The sequence below is a fragment of the Callithrix jacchus genome, chromosome 7, assembly GCF_049354715.1.
Source record: "Callithrix jacchus isolate 240 chromosome 7, calJac240_pri, whole genome shotgun sequence".
Classification (NCBI taxonomy): domain Eukaryota; kingdom Metazoa; phylum Chordata; class Mammalia; order Primates; family Cebidae; genus Callithrix; species Callithrix jacchus.
Window position 1 is genome coordinate 6,633,996 of NC_133508.1, and position 27,501 is coordinate 6,661,496.

Here is a 27,501-nt window from a genome sequence, read left to right on the forward strand (position 1 = left end):
TGGCAGGTCTATGAACAGCAGGACTATGAGCAAGGTATGGCTGGGGTGCTACAAACCCTGGCTTTCTATGCGATTCGCCACTCACACTGAGGATGTCTTTGGAAGATGTGTCACTTTTCAGACCTTTTGGGATAGCATAAAAAGGTGTGGAAGGAAAAGTGTAATTGAAGCCATAGATGACCACGTGAACTCCAACACCATTCTTTGAAGCGTTGCAGTGAACCTTCTAGTGATTTGCACCCACGGGCTGCAGACCTCGTGCTGGGTACGGTGCACATACCGTCTCACATCCTCACAGTAACTTGGCTTAGGAGGCATTAGGAGTCTTACTGGTTGACTTCAGGAATTGCTAGACTGAGAGAAGTTAATTTCTAGTCATACCTCATACAGAGAGATGGTGGAAGAGCCAGGATGCACGGATGTACCTCAAACCCGAGGCCACACTTTTTTTTTTTTTAACTCTTTCTTTGTCTAGGTTTTAGAAGTAAACTTGGATGTTTAAAGGCTGAGCAAACTCAGTATTGTTATAACAAATAACCAGGAAATGAATGCTGGATGTATTGAATGTTGCCTGTTCCGTGTGGTGTTTAAACTGGAATGTGTTGGTCAACTCCTTCTCACTCAGTTGCTTTTGACAAGGGCTCTCCTGGGATTTTGGCCAGGATGATTTTTTACTGTACCAAGTAACAGCTGCCCCTGTTCCTTGCTAAATAAATACCTGTACCCGGGAGGGTGATCGATGCCCCCTGTGTAGAATGAGAACCAGTGGTGTAAGCCCAAAGAGTGGCCCCATTTTTCTTGTCAGTGGTTGCCTTGGGAAGAGTCTCGTGACCGATTTGGGTCAATAATACATGAGGACGTCTGCTGGTGATTTCTGGAAGAGGTTTCCTTGCTTTGAAGAAGCAGCATAGGAAAGGGGTCGCTTGCTCTGCCTGAGAGGCCTGGAGCTTCTGCAGCCGTCTTGAGCCCACGAGGGGGAAGCTGTCACAGTTAGGGTGTGGAAGAAGGAGGACAAAAAGAGCCGGGTCATTTCTGACATTGCTGATGGCTCTGTTCACCAGTCTTGAGCTGCCTTTTCTCTGGAATCCTTTTCCATGTGAGATAATGGATTTCCTTGTGGTTTATGCCAGGTTGAGCAGGGTTTTCTGTCTGGTCTTTGCACCAGAATGCACCTTAATATATAAAGGCTTCCTTGGGGACCAGTACCATGTTAGGTGACTAGTTTGCTTATCGGCAAGTTGGAAATGATCGCTACCATAGTGGTAGTAGGCTGGCAGGTGAAGGAGTAACTGAGTTATTGTCCTCGTCCTGTGCCTGCAAAGCAACCTTTGTAGCCGTATTGTGGTCACCGCTGTCTATGGTCATTCCCATCACTCATAACAGCATCTTTGAATTTTATGCACCAGATATTCAAAGTGGAGGCAGTGGGAGGGTAACAGTGTAGATTGCACAGGTTCAAGTAAGGATTTCCAAGTCTTGCTGAGACAGCCTCAGGGGAGTCAAAATTAACAGGGATGGTTGGCACCGATCACACCAAGGGGCTGAAGGGTACCAGGGTGAGTTCATGCTGGAAACAGGCAGAGATAATCCACTGATGTTGAGGAAGCTCATCAGAAGTGTAGGGGGAGGAGACCGCAAGGTCAGACGTCTCATCAGCGATACCTGACTTCTCTTCTCAACCCAGGGGCCAGGGGAATGTGCCCTTCAGTGGACATGTGGCAAAGCCAGAGACATTTCACTTGTCCCAGGTGGGGGATGCAGTTAGCATCTAGTGGGTAGACACCAGAGATGCAGCTGCAACATGCTACAGTGGCAGGACAGCCCCCCAACAAAGAACCTGGCCCCAAAAAGGTTAATAGTGCTGAGGTTCATCATCCCTGTTTCTCACCTGGAAATGGTTGGTGGGGAGAAGCCCGGGGCAGCTGGGGTGTGAAGAAGACTCTGGAGACTGAAGCCGTTGTTAGATCCAGTCCAGGCTGCCTGGCGGTGAGCACTTTCCAGGGAAGCTCCCCACCTGTGGCAGAGCACATAGAGGGGTTTGCAAGCTCTCTGTATTTAGTGTTTGCCACGTCAGTGTCTGGAAAGGGCAGAACAGAAGCTCAGACTGCTGGGTGGAGAAGTTCTGCGCCTTAGCAGCTCTTGCTTCCTCCGAAGCATGCTGGCATTGTGCTGCCATGACAACAGTTGAGTTAATGCATTTCGGGGCCCCCTCAGCACCCACCACAACCTGCCTGTTAGAAATCGTGTGGTTCCTGTTGTAATGTATGATACCGCAGTACTACGTTTCTCATTACTATTTTTTAACTTGAATGAATGCACAGCTACTGGATACAATCACCCTTTACACCTGTAAGTATCAAATGGAAATGCTTATTAGTGTTCAGCAATAATTTTAAAATTACATTTTTGTTACAGACATTTCACTGGCTAAATTGAAATCAATGTGATCAAATCGAAATGTCATATACTATTGATTGAATAACTGCTGGCCTCCTAATACCTGTTTTTCAACGAAACTAATATTATGAGAGGAATATTCTAATGAACATCTGAGCACTAGGCCATTGGTGAAACAAAAGAGGAATGATATCATAAACGGCTCTGGGTGGTTTCTTCAGCAGGATGTAGCATACTGGTACAAGTAGAGTAATTAAAGCATAGTTCATTATGTATTAATTTGAATATAGTACTAACTAAAACCTTCCATTGACTTCACTGAAGCCTAGTCTCAGAAATTAGGCAAATTAATGGAGGCCTTGAAAAGAAGCACATGCAATTTTTAAGTTCCCTGTGGACCAAAAAACTAACAGGTTAGAACTGAAAAGAATTATACTGTGCAGTATTTTTGTGTTAGTACAATACACTAAAAGATTTTGGTGCTTAAAAAAATTGGGCAGGGTGAATCATATATCTGGTTTTTGTCTATTTTATTTTATATCTACATAAGCCAAAAGGAAGAACCAAATAATTGAAATTTGACACTGAGATTGTTGCGCAGAAAGAGAATTTCCTATGGCCTTCGATTGTTGAACTCAGGTTAAGAATTTGGTTCCTGGAGCCAGGTACAGTGGCTCATGCCTGTAATCCCAGCACTTTGAGAGGTTGAGATGGGTAGATTGCTTGAACCAGCCTGAGTTTGAGACCAGCCTGAGCAATATAGCAAAACCCCATCTCAACAAAAAATACAAAATATTAGCCAGGGGTGGTGGTGCGCACCTGTAGTCCCAGCTAGCCGGGAGGCTGAGGGGGAAGTTTTTCTTAAGCCTGGGAGGTGGAGGTTGTAGCAAGTACTGATCGAATCATTGCGCTTCAGACTGGGAGGCAGAAACCCTGTCTCAATAAAAACAGAATTTGGTTTCTGCATAAAGATGATTTCACTGCCTTTTTTTTTTTTTACATGAAAATCCTCACCAAGTACATTTTAATTTTGTTGTATTAATTAATAAGAACTGTTCTCCCCTGTGCCACATCATCATAATTTTATATCATGTGAGATGTATTTATCTAATGAAGTGGGGATGGGAAAAGGCATTAGCTATTTTTGGAGTCTGTGATAGCCACGAAATGACATTTTAAGAGCATGAGCTTCTGTTCTTCAAGCCCCTTGAGTAAGTGTGGAGATGAGTCACATCCAGGCAGGCCAGGCAGACATGAATGTTCTTTCCTTTTTTTTTTTTCTTTTCTTTTCAATTCTTTTTGTTTTTGTTTTTGTTTTTTTTGAGATGGAGTCTTGCTCTGTCTCCCAGGCTGAAGTGCGTGATCTTGGCTCACTGAAACTTCCACCTCCTGGGTTCAAGCAATTCTCCTGCCTCAGCCTCCTGAGTAGCTGGGACTACAGGCACACACCACCACTCCCAGCTAAGTTTTTTGTGTTTTTAATAGAGACAGTGTTTCACCATGTTACCCAGGATGGTCTGTAATCCGCCTACTTTGGCCTCTCAAAGTGTTGGGATTACAGGTGTGAGCCGTCGCGCCTGGCCTGTTCTTTCTTTTCTGTCTTTTTCTCCTGTCTCTCCATTAGTAATGCTCTTCATTGCTGTCTGTAGATTAACACTCACAGCCATGTGTATACTGTATTTTATAAAGAATTTTACTATTCACCCTGAAGCTTTGGCACCTGCCACAGATGTGAGTTGCTGCTGACTCATGATGACTGTCTTGGGGCAGGTGTGTTTCTCCCACAGTGATGGTTCACGCCTCCTGAATCAGCTGCTGGCCCTTTCCAGGTCGGCAACCACTGCCCCGCAAGGACTTCATCAGAGGCAGATGTTGAAAGCGGTGGCTGACCGTGGGTAGTAGGTGCACCCAGGGTGGGCTCTGAGGTGGTCGGATCCTCCTGACGTCTGTTTTAAGTGAAAAAAGTGAGACATAAGCCAAAACTATGAAGTCAGGACACCAAGATGTTGCAGTTTGCCCATACGCTCTTTCCAGCATAATACTCTACTTCCTGTCTCACTGCTCAGGTCTTTTCTTTTCTTTTTTTTTTTAGAAAGAGTTTCACTCTTGTCATCAGGCTGGAGTGGTGAAGTGGTGTGATCTTGGCTCACTGCAACCTCCCCCTCCTGGGTTCAAGTGATTCCCCCACCTCAGCCTCCCTAGTAGCTGGGATTACAGGCACCTACCACCATGTTCAGCTAATTTTTATTTTATTTTTTTTATTTTTTGAGATGGAATTTCACTGTTGCTGCTCAGACTAGAGTGCAATGGCACAGTTTTGGCTCACTACAACCTTCCCCTCCTGGGTTCAAGTGATTCTCCTACCTCAGCCTCCCAAGTAGGTGGGATTACAGGCACCCGCCATCATGCCCGGCTAACATATATTTTTAGTAGAGACAGAGTTTCACTGTGTTGGCCAGGCTGGTCTCAAACTCCTGACCTCAGGTGATCCATCCACCTCGGCCCCCCCAATTTTTTATATGTTTAATAGAGATGGGGTTTTATCATGTTAGCCAGGCTGGTCTGGAACTCCTGACTTCAGTTATTTTCTAAGTAAATTTCCAGCTTCTCAGGGTCAGGAATCACATCAACTACTCTGCTGTCCGTTCATTGTAGAATGGTCCTTGTCACCTGGTGTTCGACAGTCACAGGCTGGGGTTGGTGTGGGCTTTGCAGCCAGCCACGTGGACTAGATTAACCACATTGCTCAGAGCAACCTGTCTTGGTTAACACTGACAACGTCACGTGGAAGCGTTGATAAAGGACAATCTATGAAGCACCGTGGACGTCCGCTGCACGTATTTCCTAACTCTTCGTTGCTTAATGTACACACTCACAAAAGTAGTCATGATGTTTGTTCAGTGTTAATGGAGGCTCTGACTGGCTGTAGATCAAGCGTTTGGAAGTAATTCTTAGGGTGGGAATGCACTCACATACTTTTTTCTTAGGTCATTTAAAACTTCAAGGAATTGGGCCGAGCGCAGTGGCTCACGCCTGTAATCCCAGCACTTTGGGAGGCCGAGGCGGGTGGATCACAAGGTCAAGAGATCGAGACCATCCTGGTCAACATGGTGAAACCCCGTCTCTACTAAAGATACAAAAAAATTAGCTGCGCACGGTGGCGCGTGCCTATAATCCCAGCTACTCAGGAGGCTGAGGCAGGAGAATTGCCTGAACCCAGGAGGCGGAGGTTGCGGTGAGCCGAGATCGCGCCATTGCACTCCAGCCTGGGTAACGAGAGCGAAACTCCATCTCAAAAAAAAAAAAATTCAAGGAATTAACAGCAAGACTTGGAGGTTTTTGTTTGTTTTTGACACGGAGTCTCACTCTGTCGCTCAGGCTGGAGTGCAGTGGTGTGATCTCGGCTCACTGCAACCTCCACCTCCCTGATTCAAGCAATTCTCCTGCCTCAGCCTCCCAAGTAGCTGGGACTACAGGAGTGTGCCACCATACCCAGCTAATTTTTTGTATTTTTAGTAGAGATGGGGTTTCACTGTATTAGCCAGGATCTTCTCTATCTTCCGACCTCATGATCTGCCCACCTCAGCCTCCCTAAGTGTTGGGATTACAGGCATGAGCCACCATGCCCAGCTGACTTGGAGGATTTGAGTAAATGATCAGTGTTAGTAGCTATCACTTTTTTAACCTCATTATAGCTTTCTTTGAAATGAGATTTTAGGGGGCTACAGGTAGGTTGTAGTGGTATTATCTGCTTGTTCTAACTTGATTTTTAAAAAAATTCCTTTGGGTCTTTGTTTCCCAGTTGTTATGTAACGTGGTGCCTGGATGGGGGGCTCAGACTGAGTCAGGCTGCTCGGGCTCGAAGCCTGGCTTCTCACGGTAGCTCTGTGTCCTTGCTCAGGTAACCGCACCTCTCTGTGTCTTAATTTCCTCTCTGCAAGAAGAATTCCACCCCACAGTCTGTGTAAGTGGAAGATGGCGATGCAGGGAGCCTGCCTGCCCGTTACAACATGTTAGCTGTTTCTGCCCACTTGACATTACACACTGAGTGTCTCTTATCCAAAATGCCTGGGACCAGACATGTCTCTGGTTTCATCTTTTGGAATATTTGCAGTACATTTGCCTGTTGAGCATCTGAAAAGCCCCAAATCCAGAAGGCTCCAATGAGCATTTCCTGTGAATGTCTTGTGGGCCCTCAAAAAGTGTCAGGTTTTGGGCTTGGGATTTTCAGAGTTGGGATGTCCAGTTTGTATATACAGAGCCTCGCTGGTCTCCGCACAGAGTGACTACATCTTAGTAGGAGTGAGAACTGCTCTGGCTCTGCAGGGAATAAAGCTGATGAAACCTGGGTGGAGAAAGGAAGTCGATGTAGACGGAATCTCTTTTACGATGTCATTCTGCGGAATATAAGGTTCCCTGAAGAGAGATTGCCGCGGCTGCCCGCTAACACAGTCCTCCAATAAAATGAATGGCATTTTACTTTTGATCAATATAAAACTACTTTAGGGCAAAAATAAAAATGGGTAGTGATGAATGTAGATGGGAATCACATTGCTGGCATGTATTAAAGGAGAGTAGTTTTTCTGTGGGCAATTTGACCAGACTCCAGTACTCTTAAATAAACAGTATTTCTTGAATGTGACAGGCATATTTGTAAATCCACTAAGAACTTCATAATATATCTGATAAAAGGAATAACATCATTCTTAATCCAATAATTGTGAAGCATGAATGATTCCCGAGAGCTTTGCAAAGGCCAGAGCATCTCTTTCAAATGAAAGTGAATTTTCCATTACCTCTCAGTACCTAGTGGGTTTGGCAAATCACCTTCAGGAACCAGGAACTCTGCCCTAAACACTGAGAATGATTAGTTAGGTGTTTGTGGAAATGAATGCCTGCGTTTATTGACCAAAAGTAAGTGGTCTGCAGTGACTAGATTTGTTTTTCAATGAGGATAGCTGCGTCTTTTCTCATATACTAATATGGGTGGACACTTACACCACAGAACTTAGCAGTACTGTCTGTTGGCTTATTTGGAAATTCACTGGTGTTGAATTCTTCAGTTATCATGAAAACTTACTATTCCTTAGGAGTGTCAAATGACTTCTTTTGCCTTTTAGATCATATTTAAATGCTTCCATCCCGTATCCAGAGCCCAGTCTCTGCATAGAGTCACTGTGCCACCTTCCCAGAATCTTTTATCATTCTGAGTCACATGATTTTCATCTTCCAAATTAAGCTTCACCCCTATAAATCCTTTGACTACCCTGATCATAATGATACTTTGTTTCTACATGTAGAAGTAAAAGAATTTGTCCTGAAGTTTCTTCTCAGTCTGGATCTTCCGTAGCTGTTGGCTGTTTTTTCCTTCTCCCTTTGGCAAACGGAGGGTGTTGTGTGTGTTCCATGCAATATCTGTTAGTCTCCTGTGCAGTGCCTCAGCAGTTTCTGATTAGTGCTTATCAAATGAATGATAGAATATAGGATTGGAAGGCCGGGCGTGGTGGCTCAAGCCTGTAATCCCAGTACTTTGGGAGGCAGAGGCGGGTGGATCACAAGGTCAAGGGATCGAGACCATCCCGGTCAACATGGTGAAACCCCGTCTCTACTAAAAATACAAAAAAATTAGCTGGGCATGGTGGCGCATGCCTGTAATCCCATCTACTTGGGAGGCTGAGGCAGGAGAATTGCCCAAACCCAGGAGGCGGAGGTTGCGGTGAGCCGAGATCGCACCATTGCACTCCAGTCCGGGTAACAAGAGTGAAACTCCGTCTCAAAAAAAACAAAAACAAAAAACAAAACAAAACAAAAAGAATATAGGATTGGAATGGATGTCAAGAAATCATCAAGTTTTTGTCATCCCTTCAGTTTAATTCAATAAATGTTTATTGAAGCCTTTCTTGGATGAGCCACGTAGTTTAAATCAGAGAATCTGGCACTTACTGGAAAGTTCTGCACGTACCACATGGCTATCTTTCATGTTTTTAAAAAGTTCTCCAATGGCCAGAGGGTTCAATGGCAAACCCCTTTAGAAAATATTGTTCTGCTCTTGCAGTAAAATGTTTCTGACATCATAATTTATTAATATAAATATTAGAGTAGCAGGTTTTGTCAAACTTTTAATTGTTATGTCTTTATTCTGGAGTCTTCTCAATTCCCATTACGTTGACTTAGCTTTGAAACTGCTGGGATTTCTACATGGTCATAGAGGGATTTTTTTTGTGGGGGGGAGTGTTGATTAGAAAGTGATTTTCAGAAAGTGAAAGTGAGGGCTGGAAGACACAGGTTCCAAATTTATTTCTGAAATACAGGGTTGAAGTTTAATAGGATAAGATATGTGGATATTTGAGGCCAGACTATAAATACTTGTGTTTGGATGCTGCGACCTCTCAGAATGTCTGGCTTCCTTTTTTCAAGTGTATGAAACAAGAGAGTTTAAGGGATTTTGTATAGTTTGAAAAGCAAAACAGATGCATTTCCGTGAGTAAGAAGTGTGTTGACTGTAACTTATGAACTGTTTTTACCCACAACACTTCTGACATCATGTGTGTGGGTTTTTCCACATCAACCAGTTCTTCAGCTCTCTGGACAGCAGGTGAATATCCTGCAGTTTAATTCATTTCTGACACTGTCTGAAAGCAGACCCCGCAAGTAAAGAAAGGGCTTGGTACCACCAGAGCCTCCACATTGATGCCAGTCACAAGTCCTGGGCTTCCTGCATTTGATGGCTATAAATTAGGATTCCTCAAACCTTCTCATTGGATTTGGTAGTTGTCCAGAATGGCTCACAGAGCAGTTTCCTATTACCTGTTTATTGTAAAGGATAACATACAGGATGCCAATGAACAGCCAGATGAAAGAGGTACCCAGGGAGAGGGGTGGAGGGGGGCCCCAGGCACAGGAGCTTCCTGTCCTCTGGAGTTGGGGTGTCCCCACCTCCTGGCTTGTGAAAGTATTCAACTGGAAAACCCCCAACTCTGTCATTTACGGTGTTCATGGAAGTTTCATTACGTAAGCACGATTGATTAAATCTTTGGCCATTGGTGATAAGCTCCATATCCAGCTCTTCTCCCCTCCCCAGTGTTTGCGGGGGTGGAAATGAACTTGCAACCCTCCCTAATCACCTTAGGCTTTCCAGACATGAGCCCCAACCCTGAAGCTGTTTAGGGACCCACCAAGAATGGACCCATTAGAACAAAAGAGTTCCTATCACCTGGGAAATCCCATAGGATTTAGGAGTCCTGTACCAGGGACAAAGACCCATATACATTTGCCACACAGCTGAAACCTAGGAGAAATAATTTAAGTTGTAGATCTGAGCCAAGACTGGCAGAGGAGAAACTGGTTCTAAAATTTTTGGAATCATGCTCAGTGAGCATTATTCTTAAGCTAAGAATATTTTCATGTCATGCTATTTTTATCTTGAATCTGAGCATTCATGGTTTTGATGTTTATATTCATTGTTATAGATGAGCAAAGATGGAAAGTTTAATGATGGACATTGGAGCACAGGAAGAGATTGTGTGTTGTATGCAGGAAGCAGAAGTGATCCTCTCTTAACCTAGAGATGTAATTAGATGCAGAGGACGCTGAAGTCATTACCCATAAGCATTTGCAATACAGTCCGCAGCCCTGAATGGACAGGGCTATCTCAGTGACCCATTGCTGTCTGCTATATTTCCAAGGAGAAGCAACCACTGCCTGGTCTCTGCTAGATGACTGTGAACACAGGAAGTCAGCAGAGAGGGCAGGCCTCCTGGGGCCACAGAGTTTCCTCATAGCACCAGGAGCTGTGATTGACAGACCTTCCCAGAGGGCTTGGAGTATGGGATAAAGGATGGGTGTGAATTTGGCTAAAGACTCCAAGTCAGTGGTCAAGGTCAGATTGAGAGCCTGGGATGTAGAAAGCGCTTAGGGTTGTGGGTAAACCCTACTTAGAAAGCTGACTCTACTCAGAGAACAAAGGTTGGAGCAAGAGTTCTTTGGAGAGAGAGAAACACGGAATCTGGAATGGAGGGAATGAAGACAGTGAGTAGACCAGAAATCCCATGGCTGTCAGGGTGCCCCTACAGCAGGGACTCTGAGGAAAGCCATGGGATAGAGGCAGCTTGGGAGAAGACCCATGCCTGCCCCCGCACACCAGACCTCAGGAATGCCTCGCCCTGTTTATTGTAAAGGGTGCCATACAGGATGCATTGAACAGTGGCTGTGGCTGGTAAGGGGCAGGCTGCAGGAGGAAGGGGGTCCTGCATAGAGAGGGAGGCTCCTGAGAAACACTGACATTCACTGTTTATGTTTAACCATTATTTACAGTTATGAATGTGCCGGGAGTGACTGAGGGCACCTGTGAGTTTTCATACAGCGTGATAATGACTGCTTAGACTTGCTGAGTACATTCAGGCAACGTTTTATTCTCTGATAATTTCATAATAATTCCCCTTTTCCAAAGATGAAAGGGGTTTGTACTTAAATGGGGAAGGATATTGACCTGCAGAAGCCATGATTGGGACTCAGTTTCCTGCTGACGGGTGCTGACGACACGGGTGCCTGAAAGGGGCATTCACTTTTCATCTTTTTTTAATGTTTGAATTTTTTTTTTATTGGTATGTAATAGATGGACATACCTTGGGGTACATGTGACTTTAATACATTCATATAATTTGTAAAGATCAAATCAGGGTAATTGAGATACTGAGCACCTTAAATATTTGTCTTTTCTTTATGCTAGAAGCGCTCGAATTAACTTGGAATCTTTTAGTTCCAATGCCAGCAAGTCAGTGTTGGTTTGGTTGTGATGTCTCCTTGCCCGTGGCTTCTGGCCCTGCCTGGGCATGACGGCTGGTGTGTGTTGATCCACATTCACTCTCTGGGTAGGAGCCTTCGATTACTTTTCTTTCCTGATTTGCCTTCCCCCAGCCACCTTTAAAAATAAATGCTTTGAGGCTGGGCGCAGTGGCTCAAGCCTGTAATCCCAGCACTTTGGGAGGCCTAGGTGGGTAGATCACAAGGTCAAGAGATCGAGACCATCCTGGTCAACATGGTGAAACCCCATCTCTACTAAAAATAGAAAAAATTAGCTGGGCACGGTGGCGCGTGCCTGTAATCCCAGCTACTCTGGAGGCTGAGGCAGGAGAATTGCCTGAACCCAGGAGGCGGAGGTTGCGGTGAGTCGAGATCGCGCCATTGCACTCCAGCCTGGTTAATGAGCGAAACTCCGTTTCAATAAATAAATAAATGCTTTGAAATCAAAACCACAGTGAGATGCCCTCTCACACCAGTAAGGATGGCTGTTATTAAAAAGTCAAAAAGACAACAGATGCCGGAGAGGCTGTGGAGAACAGGGAACACTTACACACTGCTGGCGGGAATGTAAATTAGTTCACTCACTGTGAAAGCAGTGCTGAGATTTCTCAAAGAACCTAAAACAGCTACCATTTGACCCAACAACCTCATTAGTGGTGGCATCCCCCAAAGGCAAACAGATCATTCTATCAAAAATACACTGGCGCTCACAGGTTCATTGCAGCGCTGTAGCAAAGGCATGGAATCAACCTAGGTGCCCAGCTATTCTGGAGGCTGAGGCAGGAGAATCACTTGAACCTGGGAGGCGGAGGTTGCAGTGAGCTGAGATTGCGCCACTGCACTCTAGCCTGGATAACAAGAGTGGAACTCCAACTCAAAAAAATGGAAAATAAATAAAAGCTAAAAATAAATAAATGCTTCGTTTGCAACATAAACCATGCGAATCATCACCTGTGCCCATGTCCTAGTGCTTTTCCTTATGCATATAACCTTTATCAAGTGTTGATTGTAAGTTCTTAAGGAATTTCTAAATTTCTAAGTGTTTTAAAGCGGCCATTTTCTTTGGTTGGGTTTTGTCGTATTGGACTGCATCCTTTCTTGTTCTGATTAATGTCTCCTTTAGACACGGCACTGCTTACCTCACCCAGACCCAGCATTCATCGGGCAGCCCCTCATACAGAGACCTTTGCAGACTGCCCTGGGGACGTGAAAAATGAAAGGGTCCTTGCGGTTCTGTAGGCGTTTACGTTCTGTTACCTTGGCCACTCGGTGTCCTGGTGGAGAGCTGTATAAGCAGCTCTTCTAGTCTGATCACCTGGTGGACACTGATGATACTGACCAGCTTTGGGGGCTGTGGGGGAACAGGCACTGCCCGACCGGGCTCTGTGCGGTCTTTAGAGTTGGATATAGAGTGACATTGTGGAAGTAATTAAAAACCCACTTCAGATTCGCAGGTAAGAGAACGTAACGGGTCTCCAGATATTTTTGTATTTCACAACCAGTTGATGTATTTGAAATCGCAGGATTTATTTGCAGCGATTATTTCCTCAGGGTCACACTAGAAATGCATTTATGTATCCACTGCTGTTTATCCCGACTGTGAGTTACGAGGTGACTTCCATCTCTGCAAGATGGATGCTGGTATCCGGAGTCCACGCCTCCTCTGTTGCTGTGTGGCTGAAGTAGACATTGAAATTTGTTTCTTTTTTTTTGTTTTGAGACGGAGTTTCGCTCTTGTTGCTCAGGCTGGAGTGCAATGGCGTGGTCTTGGCTCACGGCCACCTCCGCCTCCTGGGTTCAGGCAATTCTCCTGCCTCAGCCTCCTGAGTAGCTGGGATTACAGGCACGTGCCACCATGCCCAGCTAATTTTTTGTATTTTGAGTAGAGACGGGGTTTCACCATGTTGACCAAGATGGTCTCGATCTCTTGACCTAGTGATCCACCAGCCTCGGCCTCCCAAAGTGCTGGGATTACAGGCTTGAGCCACCGCACCCGGCCTTGTTTCTTTTTCAAAGGCAGGAAAGCCCCATCTCTGTCACATAAGGTTGCCGTGAGCGGGTTATAAGACTGCCAGATCCCTGTTAAGAAGGCGGTGTTGCTCACCTTCATTGAGCAGGAGTCAGGTTCTGATTGTCTGTGGGGCAGGTTTGGATTCTTACCTGCAGGCATCTCTTAAGAGCATGGAAACTTGAGTACCCCTACCCATACTCATACTGGTAAGCTGTGTGCCAGCTTACTCCCGTAACTGCTAAGTGTGCGCTCTTACACACGGAAGGTGGGGGCAGGCCCTGGGTACAGGGTAGTGACCGAAGCCCTGTGATGTGACTTCATCGTTTTCTGAAGACACCCTGCCACGTTAGGATGACAGACTGCCGCCCGTACTGTGCTGCGCTTCAGTTGATAGCACTTAGGAAGATCAAAGCCATGTAATGTGAATTTTTGCTTAGTGTAAATTTAAGCATGGCCACGAAGCCTTGTGGCCTGTCTCCCTTGGAAAAGCAATACAGCCCGCAGAAAATAATTAGATCCGTGGTATCTTGCAATAATTAGAAGTTTGAAACGGGGAGGGTGAATTGTTTCTATCAGATTTCAGTTGCCCAATACAATGCTCCTGGAGCGCATACGGACAGCGGCCGAGGTCATTTACAGAACCGTGGCTTCCAGCCTTTCCATCTTTCTCTCTGCAGGATCACGCAGATTTGCGAAGCCATTTCTTCACAGTTGGGATGAAGCTGGAGACAGTGAATATGAGCGAGCCCTTTTACATCTCTCCTGCATCAGTGACTAAGGTGGGTTTTCCTCCTCACTCTTCGACGCGGCCCCTGGAGTGGATCAAATTAAGTCTTTCCACTCGAAGATGGCCAGATGAAATACATTCTTGCAAGCCTGTCAGCACTGCCAGGCGAAGCTAAGGAAGATTGCCGCCCCTCTGGTCCAGCACGGCTTTCAGCTCTTTTTATTACCGGTGGCACAGAGTGACTCTAATCAGATACCCCCTCTTATCACGGATAGGGCGAATTTTCCTTGTCTTCTGCTAGTTGTCCACTGACAAGTTGCATGTCGTAATCATTACAAGGGTGATTTGTTCTTCCTGCAGCGATAGTGGTAAATATGAGCTGTTTATACTTGGAAAATACGTGAAAATGCTGCAAAGCAAATTCTCACCTCCCGTGTCTCAGCTTTTCTATGTTCTTTTTCTCATCTGCCCTCATTGACTAAAGAAAAACTCGTGCCAGAGTCAAAACAAAGTTACTTTTTAACGTAAAGGCATTTTGATAATGATCTGTCAGTCTCTGAAGATGGTGATATCCTGGCGTGGCATGGTGGCTCACTTCTGTAATCCCAGCACTTTGGAAGACCAAGGTGGAAGGATCTTGAGTCTAGGAGTTCAAAACCAGCCTGGGTAACATAGGGAGACCCTGTCTCTACAAAACAATAAAAATTTTTTTTAAAAAGAGTATAATATCCATTCCCCATTAAAGAAATTTTAATGACATAACCTCTGGTAAAACCGAAATTGCTTGTTTCTGCCTTAAGGATTCTCTTGTGAATGGAGGGGGAAACAGTGTTCGTGACCAATGTGTGTTTTGGTGAATGGTCTTTGGTGTACTTCAGTAGGATAATTTAATTAAACATTCAAAAGTCAATTCTATTTTAGTTTCTTTTTCTTAAGGAAATGGGATTTTCTTTAAGGAAAATCACTTTTCATGCAGTGATTAGTGTTTTAATGTTATTCGAGTCATAGTTTTGAAAAATTTACAATTTGCTGACACTTGAGAAATTTAGTAGTGATAGTGTATTACAGAATATGGAAATTGGTTATAAGAATGAAATTCTTTCTAAATGTTTTTTCTTTAGTGAACGTAAATTATTTTTATAACCATTAAAGTTTTTTTTTTAATGGATAACTGTAAGGGCTAGGTATGGTGGCTCCTTCCTGTAATCCTGGCACTGTGGAAGGCTGAGATGGGAGGATCACTTGAGGTCAAGAGTTCGAGACCAGCCTGGCCAACATGATGAAAACCTGTCTCTGCTAAAAATACAGAAAGTTGCCGGGCATAGTGGCACATGCCTGTAATCCCAGCTACTGGGAGGCTGAGGCAGGAGAATTGCTTAAACCTGGAAGGCAGAGATTGTAGCGAGCTGAGATCTTGCTACTGCACTCCAGCCTGGGCAGCAGAGCGAGACTCCATCTCAAAAAAAAAAAAAAAAAAAAGATAACTTTAAATATTTAAGGTACTTTATTTAAAGGAATATATATTGGCTTTTACTTTATAATCTAGAGGTCAAAAGTCGTGTATTCCTGATTATCTAGCATCCATTAAAAACCTTTTTATTCGAAATGACCTTTGGAGTTCTTGACCTTGTATCTTGCTAGTTGTTGGATATTTTTCCCAAGTGGACACATGGTGCCCTGTTGAATCCTGGCCAGAATTCCCCTTTGTTCTGGCAGTGAGTGCCGTAGGCAATGCCTGCTGCCCCTCTATCTGCCGCAGGGCCACCTCACCCGGTATTTACCAATTAAACTCAACAGAGTCGATGTGCGTAGCCTCTCCCATGTTCTTTTGCCTTTAAATAGCTGTAATATGTAGTGTTAGAATGTGTCTGCTCATCAAAATTAGTTTCAACCCAAATGTCTTTATCCAGTTGGATAGACTTCCAGCGATAGTTGGTTTTTCAGTGTAAATAATTTTCTCTAAGTAAATCTTACTGTGGAGAGGCAGAAGGTATTTTTACTGATTTCTAAGCGGTGTTTTCCTTTTTATTTTGCTTTTTCTTACCCTTTGTAGCAGATATAAAATGAGTCATGCTGTTTTGTGTACACTCCTTCTCTTATTGACCATGTATTGGATAATGCATGGACTGGGATGTGTGCATCTGTCTTTGAGAACCTGGGTAGGCACCTTCCCAGGTTCAAGACTCATCTTCATGTAATGAGGTATCAGAATACTCTGAATGTAGAGTATATTTATACTTAAATGTATTTCTCTAAATACAGGGAAGTATTTTGGAATATTATGTTTGAAAATGTAACATACTGTGCTGTCATTACTCATCACAACGAAAATTTCATATTTTTCCACCCTGGGCTTTTACTTGCTGGCATAACTGTTGAAGAAATATGTAAATAATGTTACCACAAACAGACAAGGATGCAGACAGGCACATAGTGGATCCATGTTAAATGATGAACCTCCAGACATCCAGCGGGGGTGTGTTTTTGGTGTTGAGATACTGGCAGATGGTATTGATGTCATCTGTGTAAGTAAGTGAAGTGTGTTGTATCGATTAGGAGGATACCGAATTAGAAGCCTTGGGTTCTGTTTCTGTTTCTGCCAACTCTTCGCTGTGCAGTCTTGGACAAGCCAGTTAACTCCTCTGGGCTTTAGTTCTGAGTCCTGTGGGTTCTGGACTGGATAGAGCACAAAACAGTGCTTCAGACCTATTAGGAACGTGAGCCCTGATGGATTTGATGAAACTTACAAACTTTTCCTTTGAAGTGTTCCCATGTGAGCATGAGTCTTAATGGTTGTGGAAATTCTTAGTGCCCTTCTTTACAAGATACTGTGGCTCCACCAAAACACATGCTCTTTATATACGTATGTGTGTGAGTATGTGTATGTATGCGAGATAGACTAAATAACAGTCATTTAACAGATATTTACTGAGCCCTCATAGGCTCTATTCTGGACAATGTTCCCATTGTGGAGCTTATGTTTTAATGGAGGGAGACAGATTATAAACAGAATTAATCAGTAAGTAAATACAGAATGTTACATATTAAATGGGCTAAGGAGAAAAATGCACAGGGCAGGGATATTGGGGTCCTGGGACTGTGCCCCCAGTAGCAGTGCGGGTTCCAGAAGGCCTCCGTATTTGTTCCGCTGTTGGTCCACACTGACTTTGCACCCTGAGCCAGATCGCCATGCTTCCGTTTCCAAGACTGTCCAGTAGAGATGCCTGTGGCAGTCTGCAGGTGCCCAGAAGAGTGAAAATGACAAAAGTTGAAGGATTTTCATAATCCTTTAATACAATCTTACAGGTTTCAGGTGGAGGGAGAATGGGATTCTCAACAGGGTTCTCGGAGATGACCTCACTGGGAAGGCCCCCATCCGATCCTTTGTTCCCTGAAGTTGACTTTCACAGGCAAACATTTCAGTGCACTATACCAAAATCAGCACAGAGCAAAACAGAAGTGAGTTTCCTCTCTTGCTTCGCTTTGAAGTCAATTGCTTCCAGAAAAAATTCGGAAGGAGCCGGGAATCATAGCCTCATAGAACTCTCAGGGTTTCCTAAGGAAGACTGGGTTATGTCTGTTGAGCTGGGAAAGGGATCTTCTTTTCTGCCCTGTTTTAGATACTACATTATTTAAATCCGTCACGCTTTTCAGTGATGATCCGTCTGAGGTTTGTCCTCTGCCTTGCTTATCTGCACACCTGGCTCTTATTTCTTCATTGATGTTTCTTCTTATACTCAGTGGTCATTTATACAGTTCCTACATACAAAGCATTTTATGTGCATTTGGGGATACTTGTGTTCATCAAGAAGGTATCATTGTCCTCTAATAACTTACGCTCTATTGCACTGGAAGACTATATGTTATCAGTCCCGGAAGAAATGACAGTTTCAATACAGAAGTTGAAGTCTGAAATTTTAGGAGCACAGAGCGAGGGCTGTTTATTCCAGCCAGGTCAGCAGCATTGAAATAGGAGACGCACCCTGAAAAGGCACTGTGTTTTGATAGCTTAACCATGGCTCTGGGGGTGTTGTAGCCCGTGAGGCTTAGTGTGAATGATTTCCTCTCTGGTTTTCTGAGGGATATGGTGCAGGATAAGGCTAGAAAGCTCCAAGCCAGATCTCGGAGATTCTTGAATGATCAGGTGTAAAGAGTTTGGTGCTGGCTATGGACAGTGATAAACGGTTTCACTTTTCAGTTCCTGTCTTGGCTCTTGTCTAAGCTGGGGTTTGCCTGTCTGACTTCCTCCGTTCAGTTATCTTTAAGTGATCACTGTCGGTTAATTCTCTGAGTCTTCGATTTTGTTCGTTCTCATACTTCCATATATCCTATATTTATTTTTCCAGTAATAGGACCATAGTGGTCAGTTCTAACTTTTTATCTACTGAATCAATTTAGCAACAGACATTGAAAATGCCAGTTTGTATTCAAATCATTTTGATGAAATATATTAATTGCCTTTGGAAGCTCTGCCAGTATTTTATACTAGCGTTATGTGTAACTCCTAAGAATTAACCTTTGGTTCCCCCCTGCTTGTTTTTTTTTCTTTTAGGTTTTTAACAATCACTTTTTTCAAGTGACTATTGATGACCTAAGACCTGAGCCAAGTCAAGTTTCAGTGCTGTGCCATGCAGATTCTCTGGGGATTTTGCCAGTACAGTGGTGCCTTAAAAATGGAGTCAGCCTCACTCCTCCCAAAGGTTTGTGTTCCGTGAAGGCGTGCAGGGTCTGGGCGGTTCAGGAGGGTGTCTTATGGTCATTGCAGTAATTCCTGTGTTAATCTGGGGAGGCTGCTTTTGTAAAGGGTTTAGACAGAGCGGAAATAGGATGTTCTTCAGCTTGACATAGGTGTCAGTTATAGCTCTATCTCTCGGCTGGGCGGGCGGGCGGCCTTGGGCTTCTCACTTCTTTCCCCAGAGTCAATTTGCTTTCAGATATCCAACAATTAGATGCTATAATACTTTAAAATAATTACGTTGGGAGCCGGGATGCATTAAAATGATTTTAAATTGGGATTCAAGAACCACATCGTGAGTGAGTACTACTCTTAGAGTTAACCTGTGTGGTTTGTTGTGCCCTATAGGCTTAAGGTTTATTCAGAAAGAAAGCAGTAAGATGAGAGGTGAGGGCCGGGCGTGGTGGCTCACACCCGTAATCTCAGCACTTTGGGAGGCCAAGGCGGGTGGATCATGAGGTCAGGAATTCGAGACCATTGTGGCCAATAGGTGAAATCCCATTTCTACTTAAAAAAAAAATACAAAATGTAGCTGGGCATGGTGGTCGGTGCCTATAATCCCAGCTACTCAGGAGGCTGAAACAGGAGAATTGCTGGAACCTGGAGGCAGAGGTTGCAGTGAGCTGAGATTGTGCCACTGCACTCCAGCGTGGGCAACAGAGAGAGACTCCATCTCAAAAAAAAAAAAAAAATAGAAAAGAAAAGAAGAAGATGACAGGTGAGACTAAGAGAAGAATAATAAAGGTATAGTAAGAAGAGGCCGGGCACGGTGGCTCACGCCTGTAATCCCAGCACTTTGGGAGGCTGAGGCAGATGGATCATGAGGTCAAGAATCGAGACCATCCTGGCCAACATAGTGAAACCTCATCTCTACTAAAAATACAAAAAATTAGCCAGGCGTGGTGGTATGTGCCTGTAATCCCAGCTACTCGGAAGGCTGAGGCAGGAGGATTGCTTAAAACCTGAAAACGAAAGTTGCAGTGAGCGGAGATTGCGCCACTGCACTCCAGCCTGGCAATAGAGTGAGACTCCATCTCAAAAAAAAAAAAAAAGAAAAAGAAAAAGAAGAAAATTAGAAAGAGAATAGAAAAGTAAACTTATTGGGGAGGATTTTAACAGAAAACCTGAACTAATAAGGGGTTTTGTACTAACCTTTCCAGATTGCCAGGGATTGGATTGCTTGGGGCATTAACCCTACTGGGAAAATCATCCAACCCCCACACAGTTTAAGTCCCACCTTGCCTGGTGGCCTCACCGTGCTATTTGCATCATTTAATGGTTCCGTGTCTGCTAACCTTTACCATGACTGTATTCTGCTGGGTTTTCATCTTCATTTTCCCCTGTATTTGTCCTTACGGAGGAGATGCTTTTGAATATTTCCATTTCAGCTGTTGACTGCTCAGGTTAAAGTTATGCAGTCATGGAATTCAGCCTCATGGTATATGGTGAACTTCCACAGAGCTGCTATACTGTTTACTACTCACTGCTTTTAATGCCTAATTCATTCACTCCTCAAAGTGAACAGTGAAGAATCTGAGTCACAGAAAGCTTGTACAACTTGCCCAAGGTCATTTGGATTGTAGGTCTGCGGGCAGAGCTTGGGTCCTGGGACTGTGTGCCCTAGTAGCAACGAGGACTCCAGGAAGCCTGGGTGTTTGTTTCTCTGTTGGTACACACTGGCTTTGCATCCTGAGCCACGTCACCACTTCCTTTTTCAAGACTGTCCACTGGAGAGATCTGTGGGAGTCCTCAGGTGACCAGCAGAGTTAAAATGATAAAAGTCAAAGGATTCTCATCCCTCTAATACGGCCTTGCCGGAGTCATGTATTCAACGAGACTCAATGTAGTGGGTGAGAAGTCCTTCCCTGCTCTGGAATTAGCTGTAGGTCCTGTAGAGTTGGAACGCCCTGTGGGCCATCTTCTTTTGCTTCCTTTGGACTTGTCTCATGGAAGTATATGTGGAGAATGGGTCCTGTGTCGTTGAAGGAAAACTTTTTCTAGATATGTAAATGTTACTTGGTTAGACTTCTAATTCCTCCATAGTATTAGGATCTATTTACATTTAAGAATTTTTTAAATGGTTGGATATTTCCTCACAGAGTGAAGAAAAGGAAAATATTTATATCAGCATTGTAGCTGCCTGATCACTGCATTAGGGCAGAGGTTTCATCGTTGTCAGTGTTTTCAGAATTTTAAAATACATTTTCCATGAATTACAGAACAAGATCATTGACACAGCTTAGAAGTTCACTAGGAAAATGATTGTGTCTATTTGGATACTTGAATTTTATGATATTAAGTGATATTAAGTAAAATTGTGATAAAATATGATACTAAGTAAAATTGTTTTACATTGATGTAATTGAACTCTTAAACATGCAATGAAAGGACTGTTCAAAGATATAAAATTAAATATTTTTATATTTTAAGCTGTTTTATACTTAATATTTAGTTATGGTCATCACTTCTTCTCTCTTATCCAAGTATTTATGATATTTGGTGAGGTGGAATCATCTTCATGCATGCTTCCAAGCCATTCCTTTCTCTTATTGAAAGTGAAATTGTCTTTTCAAAAATCAAAAGAATGTTTCTTCATGGATATTATATACAAATACTTACTACACATCACTAGAATGTTAAGTAATGGTGGCTAATACCTTCCAGTAAGAAACTGTAACTCTTTTTAAGCCATTAAAGCATTCAGTAAGTAGTAAATATCATTAGTTCAGGGTATTAGGCTCTTTTCATGCTGCTGATATAGTCATACCTGAGACTGGGTAATTTATACAGGAGAAGGGGTTTAGTGGATTACAGTTCCATGTGGCTGGGTTAGCATCAAAATCATGGTGGGAGGCAGTGAGTCACATCTCACATGGATGGCAGCAAGCAAAAAGAGAGCTGTACAAGGAAACTCCTGTTCTTAAAACCATCAGATCTTATGAGACTTACTATTATGAGAAGAGCACGGGAAACACTTGTTCCATGATTCCATTACCTCCCACCGGGTTCCTCCCACGACGTGCGGGAATTGTGGGAGTTGCAATTCAAGGTGAGGTTTTGGTGGGGACACAGCCAAATGTTATTAAAGAATGTGGTAAATATCATTAGTTCAGGAATGTTTTCTTGAAATAGAATTTTTACTTGTAAACCAGTAAGAAAAAGACAAGCAACTTACAGGGATGTGGACAAGAAATAAGCTCAGAAGTGCGCACAGTGTAAGAAACTCAGTGATTCCTGGGCAAACTCATCATAATAAGAGAAACACAAATGAAGAGAAATCCCACTGAAGTGGCATCTGCTTATCATATGAGATAGAAATCCAAAGGAGAAGGAAGAGGAGAACCTCAGCTTAGTGAGAAGGTGGGGGGATAAAGATTGTCAGACATGGCCGTTGAGAGTGCAGAAAAGTGCAAGCTATGTGGAAGGCAGTTGGGCAGATTTTGTTAAACTTCTAGATGCATTTTCCCAGTGACTCAGTGATTCCACTTCTGGAAATTTCTCCTTAAGTTAAAATGTAGAGATCATCTGCATAAAAGTTTATTTTTTGCAGCATTATTTATCGTAGCCAAAGAGTGAAAAAATTCAAGTATTTATCAGTAGGATATTGGTCAAGTAGACTTTGGAGATCCATCTAATGAAATCTGTGCCACTGTTGAAAAGAATGAGGGAAGTCTCTGAACTGATGTGGAAGGCTCTCAGAGATACGCAGTATCTCGATGGTACAGTAGGGACCGTGTGGCACCTTCTATGTTAGAGAAGAACCAAGACAGTGTATATTAGTGTTTGCTCACATTTCTGTAGTTTCATAAGAAACTAATGAGGATCATTACTGGTGCTTGGGGTTTGCGGGACAGCAGTGGGGAGCACGGCATAAGGGATGAAGTAGACATGACGTGTAACAATACTATTTTATCTTTTTTTTAATCTAAATAAAAGTACTATTCAAAAATGAACATATACTATTAAAAATGGAGGGTTTTGGAACTGAAAAGGATCCTAAAGATGATTTCAACAACCTTACTTATTTTATACCTAGAGAAATGGAGGCTCAGTTGTGTCAAATGACTTTTCAAATCCTGGTGTAGAGGTGTTGGTTTAAAAACCCCAGCCTTAAGATTCCAAATCTAATGCTTTTTCCACAGCCATATCCACCCTTCACTGCTGTTCTGTCTTGCTGATATCTTGTTAACGTTCATCCTTCTTAGTAATTCTATAGAGTTTGGGGGGCCTAAGGCAACCTGACTCACGTCAGTGGACCATGGCTTTACATGATTCAAATGGTCAGTATGTCACAGCAGAGAATTACAGTTTTGGGGAACAATTTTACAAGGGTCTGTGGTTATAAGACAGTCCTGGCTTCATCCACTGACTCCTTTACTCTCTTGCGAGAGTGCAGTATATTTATTTTTGTAATTAAACTGAATGAGCATGTAGAGGAGGTGGTGGCGATTGCGGTAGTGGCGTTTTACAGTTTCCTTTAGAGGTGGTGGTTGCACGTCATCTTAACCTCGACACCAGGATTCAGTCATGCTGTAGAGATGTTTCAAACACTATTCTTCACTTTATGAATGTATGCAAGTAGAAGCTTTCTTTTTTTTAAAAAAAAGGTTGTGTTTAAATTAAATTCTTGGGTTTACACGTAGAATATGTTAGATTTATTACACTTATTGCCAGGTGATTTCAGATGTTTTCCTGTGTGTATGTTTTCCATGAATGTATTGCCTTGTCTAGATTTCCCTTCAAAACACGAATGCTGCTTACTATTACAATGTGTTGCTTGATTCCAAAAGGAGCTTGGGAAGCAGCTGATGAAACGGAAAAAAGACTAAAAGACTTCCGGTGGTGTAGGAGAGAGATATGCAGAGAACACAGATATTTTAATACACTGTTTCAACTCTATTCCTACTTAAAAAAAATGTGTCCTCGCACCTTAGGGACAAGTGAGCTAGAGGGGATAGGAATTTTTCAGCGTGACTTTCTATGTAGTAAGCATCTTCCTGGTAAGCAAAAGATAGCACCTCGGAGATTTTACCCAGTTAGTTTAAATCCAGTAAACGGCAAGTCGATTTCATAGGCACTATGAAAAGTGATCAGCAGGTGAGTAGATCACCTAAGCCAAAATGTGTATGGGTCGTCAGCCACGACTTGCTATCTTAAAATTATTGCATTAATCTTTCTGTTGCAACATCAAAGATTAGTTGTAGAATTAGTGGAGGAAAGGTTCCACCCAGGAACTTTTGAAGAAAATGTTCAGCCTTTACATTTCTGCAGTAAAAGATGTGAGCACAGGCTGAAGTAATCGGCTTGCGTTAGCACTTCGAGTTGCCTCTGTTAGGTGACCATTTAATAGACACATAAACTGTTAATACATTTAGGAAGTAAAGATGCATTTTAAGTATTACTGAGACACAAAGCAGGGAACCCTAAGTGGAATTCTCTTTTCCTTAAGAAAAATCTCAGACACTGACTGAGGAGCTTAATCCATTTGGTCACTCATGTTTCAGACATACCAAAGGGAGCAGAAAATAACACAGACAGACACTCAGGGCCCGACCACCTTGCTCCAACAGATGCTAACATTCTGTGTTGTTTGATTCGCATTTTTCAACAGAGAAATACGAAACATGAAAGTATTACAGGCATAATGAAGATGGAATCATCTTTAAGTCCTCTATTTCTCACACCCCATACCTCACCCATCAGGGACTCCTGTCCACATTTTCAGAATCTCACTGCTTCTCCTCATGATCACCTGGCTCAGGCCACCAGTGAGTCTCACCTCATTCCTGTAGTGGCCCCTCATTTTACTGAGGGAACTCTCACCACTGCTATCAGATTGATCATGTTAGAATGTAAACCACAGGTCCCTTCTCTGCGCCTTCCACCTCACTCTGTGTCCACGTCAAGACTGTGGCAACAGCCTATAGCTCCCAGCCGTGCTGACTTCCACTGCCCTGTCCCACCTCCTCTCCTAACTCCCCACTCAGTCTGCTCCACTCACTGTCACCTCCCTGATGTGGCACCTGCTGTTCCTTCTGCACAGATACCTTCACCTGCTTCAGTCTTGGCTCAAGCGCTACCTGCTTGAAGTCATCTCTCTGGGCTTCCCTGTTCAATATCAATAGCAAACCACCACCCCCAACATTTGCATCTCCTTCCCTGCGGTATATCACAGACCTTATCATGCAATACACAGATAAGTAATACATACCCCTCTTGTTTGTCTGTTTTTCATTTATCTCCCCGCTAAAATGAAAGATCCAGAGCAGCAAGGGTGTTTGTCAGTCACTCATCACTCATCCTCAGTAGCTAGAACAGTGGGTGGCACTTGAGTGGGATTTGTTGAAGTTGAATGAATTGAAGCTCTCTCCCCGTTCTCTCCCACCCGTAGCCCTTCTCCTCTCTTCCTCACAAGGTGAGCGTCCTCCTAAAAATTACGTGCTTTTACGACTGACTGCATAGGCTTCTCTGTTTATGCATTACCAGTGTCATTGTTTTTATTACAGTCAAATTAAAATATCTAAGTATATACATATATAATGTGCTATGCATATCTTTATGTAACTTTTTATTTATTAACATTTTTCAGATTCTTTTGCATGTTGGGGCATGTAGATTATTCATTTTGCTTGCTTGATGAATATACTGTAATATTTGAAAATCCCATTTACTATTGGTAAACGTGGAAGGGATTTCCAGTTTTCCCTATTGCAAATGATCCTCAAATGTACATCCAATGTCCCCAAGTGTAAGAGGTGCTTTCAGGGGATATCCCAGGAATTCCATAGATAGTACCAAATACTCTCTGTGATGTGTCAGTTTACGTTTCTAACATGGTGTCTGAGCATTCCCATTTTGTGTTACCCTCACTGCTGTGTGATATTCCCAGGGTTAAGCGTGGCCCCTCTGAGGGGAGTGAAGCAGGTCTCCTTGTTTCACTGGGGTGGTCCTGATCACTAGGATGGTTGAGCATTGCCTCCTACGCTTATTGGCCATTTGTGGTTTTCTTCCTTCACCCATTTTCTGTTGGTCACAGAAGCCGTTTATATATTCTAAAATGAATCCTTTCTCAGCAATGTGCTTCACACATATACAATAACCTAGTCTGGCTTGTTTCTTTGCTTTTGAATGATTTTTATGGCATATTGAAGTAGTAAATTATAATGTAGTCAAACAGCCATCTTTCCCTGTATCCATTGTTTATATATCTTTAGAATTCCTTCCTACTGATGTGTTTTCTTTGAAACTCTTGTAGTTTTACTTTTCCATGTTTAGCTCTGTAACCTACTTGAAAATGATTTTTGTACTGGCATGAGGAAGGAAAACTTTCTCATTTTTCTTGCTTGAATTGAATTGCATTTTCTGTTTCCACACTTGCCTCTATATCGTTTGTTGAATGGTCTGCTATTTCCTCTTTGATTTATAATGGGACCACTGTCATGGAGCCATCCCTTTGTGGGGGCGGCTCTTACTCTGTTCTTTCTTATTCTGCCTCATCAGTCTGTTTGTATAGCCCTGAACAAATTGCTATTACTTTATAATAATATAGTCTTGATAATTGAGTCACATTTTCTTTTTTTCTCCAAGTTTCTTGGTTATTTTTGACAGATCATTCTTGTACATGAATTTTAGCATCAGTTTGTAAGATTCTATAGTCCCACTGGATTTTGGCATTGCATTGAATTTATAGATTAATTTGGAAAAATTGCTTTTTCTTTTATCTTTTTGTAACTTGGAATTTTTTCTTGGAATATTTCCTAGGTACCTTATCCTTCTGCTTGCTGTGGTGGATGGGATTTCTTTCTTATTGGTTGTCAGCTGGTATAAGAGATTACCACTAATTTTGAATATTTATGTCATATCTAGCTACCTTTCTAAACTGTCTCAAAAACAGTTTGTGTAAGATATGACTTATGTGATTCTTGAAACTTTGCTAAAACGATTTTATAAACCTATCTGGAGCTGGTGATAGTATTGGTGTTTTACTGAGTGTGAATTTATTTCCTTTCGTAAATATGAGTATAGTCAGGGTAATCATTTAAGTATTTTACAGTGTTGTCTGTTTTAGCTGTATTTTCAAATTTATTGTCACGTCATGGTCAGGTCAAGTTTATTTACTGAATTATTCATATTTTCTATATCCTCACTATATTTTTATCTGTTTCTTCTGTAAATTTCCAAATGGCACTTTAAAATATCATTTCGAGATTGAGGATTTGCTAGCATCTCTTCGTTTTTGTGATAGATATGTTTGTGCATGGTGTGTATGTGTGGGGTGTGTGTGTGTGGTGTGTATGTGTGGTATATGTGTGTGTCTTTGTGTCTAATATGTGATGTGTGTATGTGGTAAGTCTGTGGTGTGTGTCTGTGTGTGCTATGCGGTATGTAGTGTGTGGTGTTCATATTAGAAGCTGTGTTAAGTTGTTCAGATTCAGGACCATTAGACTGGTGGACGCTCTCTTTTTTCCTGGTAAGGCATTTTGCTTTAAAGTCAATTTATCTAGCCCTCCCTTGAGTTGGTTAGTTTCCTTATGTGGTTTGTGATTGTTGATTGTTAACTAATTTCAATGGTGGTTGTTATTTTGAGGTAGTTTCATATGCACTGGGTTGAAATCATCTCTTCAATCTATGTTTATTTGTTACTGTCTGTTCGCCCACTAGGAAATAAACCTCATAGGATCAAGGATATTTTTTTAACTCTCTTTTGTTCACTGCTGCATCCTCAGCACCAAAACCAATGTCTGGTCCATGAAGGTGTCCCCAGTTATTCAAGAAATGAGTGGCTGAATTTGATATGAATTTCTCAGTCTATGTCCCACGGAATTGGAA

General features: G+C 42.8%; 1 protein-coding gene across 9 annotated transcripts in view; it reads left to right on the forward strand.

The window, feature by feature from the left end:
• Positions 1 to 27,501, forward strand: part of SFMBT2 (Scm like with four mbt domains 2) — a 264,676-nt gene that overhangs the window by 160,334 nt on the left and 76,841 nt on the right. For 8 of the 9 annotated variants that reach the window (XM_035306701.3, XM_035306700.3, XM_035306702.3 and 5 more), the window contains 2 exons: positions 13,888 to 13,989; positions 18,490 to 18,637. In XM_035306701.3, the coding sequence (XP_035162592.3) occupies positions 13,888 to 13,989; positions 18,490 to 18,637 (250 nt within the window). The remainder of the gene's footprint in view (positions 1 to 13,887; positions 13,990 to 18,489; positions 18,638 to 27,501) is intronic. The other variant, XM_054258423.2, reaches the window with a different exon arrangement.